The 5,467-nt window shown below is 30.5% G+C and overlaps 1 protein-coding gene across 1 annotated transcript; it reads right to left on the bottom strand.

Moving 5' to 3' along the window:
• Positions 1–2,660: 2,660 nt before the first annotated feature.
• LOC131053552 (uncharacterized) lies at positions 2,661–3,963 on the bottom strand. The gene is made up of 4 exons (XM_057988175.2): positions 3,884–3,963; positions 3,719–3,783; positions 3,387–3,609; positions 2,661–2,980 (listed from the first exon to the last, which is right to left on the bottom strand). The coding sequence occupies exons 1-4, from the start codon at positions 3,954–3,956 to the stop codon at positions 2,859–2,861; spliced, it is 483 nt and encodes a 160-aa protein (XP_057844158.2). The 5' UTR covers positions 3,957–3,963; the 3' UTR covers positions 2,661–2,858.
• Positions 3,964–5,467: the final 1,504 nt, after the last annotated feature.

Here is a 5,467-nt window from a genome sequence, read left to right on the forward strand (position 1 = left end):
TATTGGTATGCAACAAAGAACCAAGAGGTAAAGTGAATAAATTTTAATAAGTTGGAGATGAGCATGATGACTCACCCAAGATATTTGCTATGGGTTGGCTTAGTTTGGTGACCATGCCAATGTGATCCCATCGAGAGAAGAAAGAAGAGCTGGGATGTAGGTTAACCGGTTAGAGCATCACTGATAGGGTAAGATGAATTGACAATATAAGGTATACACCAGTTGTGTGTTATGGTCAGTGACCATACCCGAACCGACATAGTGAGCTGAGGTGGATGCCGCCAAACAAGACACGTAGCATCTAGGTGGCAAAGTAGAAAACCTAACATGCAGAGGGCAGTGAATGAGGTAGTTGGTGATTGGGGCGACAGTTATGTAGATTGCAAAAATCACGGGTTCAGTGACAAAGGATGTGGCTTGAGGCAAATGGATAGGTTGACTGTTGAGATGCAATGATCAATGCAGGGGTATCTAGGTGCTGACCAAATTTGGTGAAGGGACCCGTGAGATCATTTATGGTGATTGACAATGCAAGACTGACAAAATAGGTTGCAAGTTTCTAAGGTTAGAAAATGTGTGCTGGAAGGAACAGATATGGTGCTCAGTGTAGGGGTTAGTGCTTCTTGGGTTGGTGCCCTAAATCAACAGGGGTTGGTGCTTCTTGGGTTGGTACCCTAAATTAGCAGGAGTTGGTGCTCCTTGGGTTGGTGCCCTAAACGTTGTAACAGTTTTATTTGTGAGGCTGAATTGGAGCAATAGACTCACTCTTGCAACATTTCTCATAGAGGTTTTTCCCATATTGGGTTTTCCTCATATATTCGATGTTATGTGATGTGCCTTTTGTGTGTGCTTGCATTTTGGTCTTCCCCTATCTCACCGGTACATTCACTTAGTGTTTGAGCAGCTAACCAGTATACACATTTAGGATTAAAAGGTTAAAATATTGAAAACCACTGATTCACCCCCCTCTCAGTGGCATCTTGTGTTCTACACAATCCACATGATTTTCTCTATGTATAATATAAATTAGGAAATATTAAGATAATATGATATTAGATAATGATTATAATGTCCCATGTTAGGTCTTAAACATCCTTAGTGTGAGTGAATTGGAAGCCCATTAGGAGTTGATGGATATAATTTTATCATTATGCTTTAAATTTTGTGAGATATTATGGTGATCATAATAATCAATGAGATTACAAAATAAGGTCAATGGTCAAGAGTTATGGAGGATCTTTTCAAGATATTCTATTAGAGTATTTTTTTAGCACTTATGAAGCCTCCATATTGAAGTGGTCTTAATAAAAGATTATAGTTGAAACTATGATGTGTACAATTTGTATTTGTGTAAGAGGGGTCACATTCTATTATTAGAATATTCTCTTTATGAGTAAGGACATGAGATATTTTCTTTGCAATTGGGTACCTAGCTTGCATCCATGGATTTGCATCCATTATTTTGTACACTATTTATGATTCTTATTTTTATTTATTTTATATATTGAAAGTTGGCAATAGAGACGTGCCATGGTTTTTTGTAGGTACATTCACCATCAAAATAATGAGAGACTAAAAAATATTGTATAAATTATAATAATTTATTCATTTTTAATTGATTAATACAAGATCAATGTTTTTTTGTAGGTACACCTACACTATCAAAAAATGACTAAAGAATATTGGGTAAATTGTAATGATTTATTCATTTTTACTTGATTAATATAAGCTCAATATCTCTTCTGTGACATAATTTTCTTCAAAATATTTTTCCACATATTTAATGTCATATATGATTGAGAATATCAATTAGAGTGGTACATTTTACACATATAATTTTACTATTGATATTGATTCTATCAATAGAGTCATTATGAAATGCTAGGAAAACATAAAAAGAAAAGAAAAAAGATAGATAGAAAGAAATAAATCATATAGTAGATATCAAAATCGAATTAGGCACCAATTTTTATTATTTATTTTTTATTTTAAAACTAACTCTTGACTATGAGTATCATTAATGGGTAAAATTCTTTTTTATATCATATTAATGACAACGAAAAGTGATAAAAGTAATTGTCAAAAATAAAAAATAATATTTTTATATTATCTTAATTTTTTTCTATTAAAAATTTCATATAGATAAAAAAATGATAATCATATCATTTGATATTATATATTGTAAAAGTGATATTTTAAATCCTTTTTAATTTAATATTTAACAATTTATAGTAAAACATCAATTTATATTTATCAATAATACTCTAAACTTCTTATTTAGTAATAATTAAAATAAATTACATGTACACTTCTTTATTTTAAAATAATCATTCACATTGATTATAAAATAATAACTATAAATAAATAATTAAATTTTTATTTAATCTTTAAATTAAATATAATAAAAAGATTGAATTTATTTTTATTATAAAAAATTCATTATACATTAAATTTCAAATACATGAAAACACTTATAAACATAAATTCATAATTTAAACATCTTAATTATATTTTAAATACATGAAAACAATAAAAAAACACAAATTTATAATTTTAATATTTTAATTATAAATTATATTTTATTCCAATACCAACAATTTTTTATATTGTAAATACATAAAAACACTTAAAACACAATTTCATAATTTATACATCTAAATTATAAATTATAGTATATGCCAATACAACAATGTTTTATCAACCATAATGCATAGAACATTGCATAAAACACTCGAACTTGTATCTATAATGTTGTATCCTTCTCCATATAAAGGTCATAAACAAATTGTATACAGTACCATACCCTGTTCAGATTTATTGTTTATATTATTGTAATTAGGGCAGGCACCCCTGCTAAATCATACAGGTAATAGCAGTCCTGCCAAGAATAGAAACATCATGATTACGCCACCAATATTCTTAGCCTCAGTTTTGCCCGTACTCCCACTCGCAGTGACCCGCTCCATTACGTTAAAATCTCCTGCACAATTGTGCACAACAAGTTAGATGAACAATAATGATATTAGATTTTTATAATTCAATTGTTATTGTTTTCCAATTCTATTGTGTGACAGTTTTCATCAATCTTTCAGATCATATTCTATAATCTATCATTCTTCTAATTGATGCTATCACATAATCAAATCCAAAAACAAGAATCAGTGAAAGACATTAAGTTTTCACAATCCATGAGATATTGATCAGTTGTTTTCAAAATTGATTGTGTGTAAATCTTTGCATCAACATTTCAGATCACACTCCGTAATCCATCATCAAGATGAACCAAATTAGAGAACAAACAGAAATAAAAGATCAAGAAATTGCTGGTAAGTTTTACCCTAACGTCAAACAGTCGAACTTAATAATGGACAGAAGTCTAGTATTACCGCGTTTATCAGTATTACTGCAGGCTTGCACAATTGTTTTTCTGATATCTTCAACAGTAGCCTTGTTGTAAAATTCGAAGTTTGTAAGTATTTGATCGATACAAGTGAGAACCAACTGTGTCCCGTCATAACAACCACTATTGCAGTACTCATCTGTTTGTTCATAAGGAACGTTGAGTGTACCACTTGGCGTCAAACGATGTGCAGGCGGACATTCATAGACCTAAAAACATGTTTAACACACAAATATATCATAAACAAAGCTAGGCGCCCATTAGAAAAAAAAGAAGGTATTTGCTGAGAAGAAAAAGAAGAAATCTAATGAAGTGTACATGATCGAAACAGGACATCGCCTTCCCAACTATCTCTGGTGGATCTTCTTGTGCTGGACCATCCTCTGTAGAACATGATTATGTGTATAATCACTTCAAACATCATAGAATAGAATAGAAGAGAATTGAAATATGATACTGAGGAAAGAGTATTCTTAAACTTACCTGCATAGCAGATTGATATGCAGAGAAATAATAGAATGCTTGCAAATAGTATACGCTTGCTACAGATCTCCATTGCAACATCGAGCGAAACAGACAATGTGAGCACATCCTTTTGTTATAAGTGTTTTGCATGGTAGTTCAACAAATTTCATTTTATTAACTTGGGCAACAAGAAAAAAACGATAATTTTCTGGTTTAGCTGCGACTTGATTTGGCAGATTTGAATATTATATGCTAAAATAGTGGAGTGGGTGTGGAGTGACTTGATCAACGTTAATTTCTATGAAAGTTTGTTGAATGATGATGAAATTGTGTAACCAGACTTACTATAAGTCAATAGCGGATTGGCCATGAATATCTTTCTGTTTTTGTAAACACGTTTTGCAAAGGAAAACCTCTTCCTACCAATGACTTTGCTCAGAACATCGAAACCTCCATTTGAGGTATGCAGCAGAAGACTGTTTCTGGCGGGGAGTTGTTGAAGATCGAAAAACCAAAGAATCAGTACATAAATTAGAAAATTTTATATTTCGTTTGTTTTTGGTTTGGAGGGGTTTTTTATGAAATTTGGATGGGCTATGTAAGTTATTGATATTAAACTAAAGTTTTGAAATAATATTCTTTTAATGGTTAAATTTAAATATATATATATATTTTTAATTATTTGAAAGCTTTGTTAATCAGTTTTTGTAAATTTTTTTTTTAGTTTCAACGATTTTTATTATAAAGTCTTTTAAATAGCTTTTATCTTCAAAAAAAATAATTAGTTGTAACCAACTGTAACTAATCACAATGAAGTTCTATAATTTACATAATTAAGATTATTAAATTTATTTTATTCATTTAAAATTTAAAATATTTTAGTGTTGACTTTAAAGTCTTCAATACAACATATAGTTGGGGTAATGTTTGAGGAAACCTCTTTTATTCTCTTTTAATTTTTTAATTGTATCATCAATTGGGGATTAAGTTATGTATCTATATTTCAAGATGGTATTTTCTACCTTTGACAAGAACATTTCTTTTAAATGTTTCACTAAGATATTTGGAAGAAATAGATATAAGACAAAAAAAGATAGCATTGAATTTTGAATGGTGGTTGAGGGAATTCATTAATCAATGAGTTTGTGTGTGGGTTGTGGGTTTCCATTATATGGAAGGGAGTGCTTCCCTTTTTCATTTGGAAGAATTTTCTAGCCAATATGATCTTTCTTTGAACTTTAGTGGAGTTTATTGCATGTGGGAATTCATTCAAGGGCTTGGTGTTAGTGTAGAAATTTGTATTACATTTTTTAGTTAGCATATGGTTATGCCTTACAAGTTGTTATGTAGATATTGTTGGAGTAGATAGTTTTATTCTATTTACATTTACATAAGTCCAACTTGGGTAACCAACATATTTTATCACATACCTTGCATTTTGTAGCTGGACAGTTAACGATAGTTCTCTCTACCTACCCTCACACCTGATTGAGACACATGTCCATATCATGTGATCTCCTACCTACCTCCTTTGCCATTATAAGAAAGGCCATTGTAAATATTATTAATCTCAAACTCAATACATTTTATCTAGTGAATCAT

Source organism: Cryptomeria japonica, chromosome 2 (assembly GCF_030272615.1).
Source record: "Cryptomeria japonica chromosome 2, Sugi_1.0, whole genome shotgun sequence".
Lineage (NCBI taxonomy): Eukaryota > Viridiplantae > Streptophyta > Pinopsida > Cupressales > Cupressaceae > Cryptomeria > Cryptomeria japonica.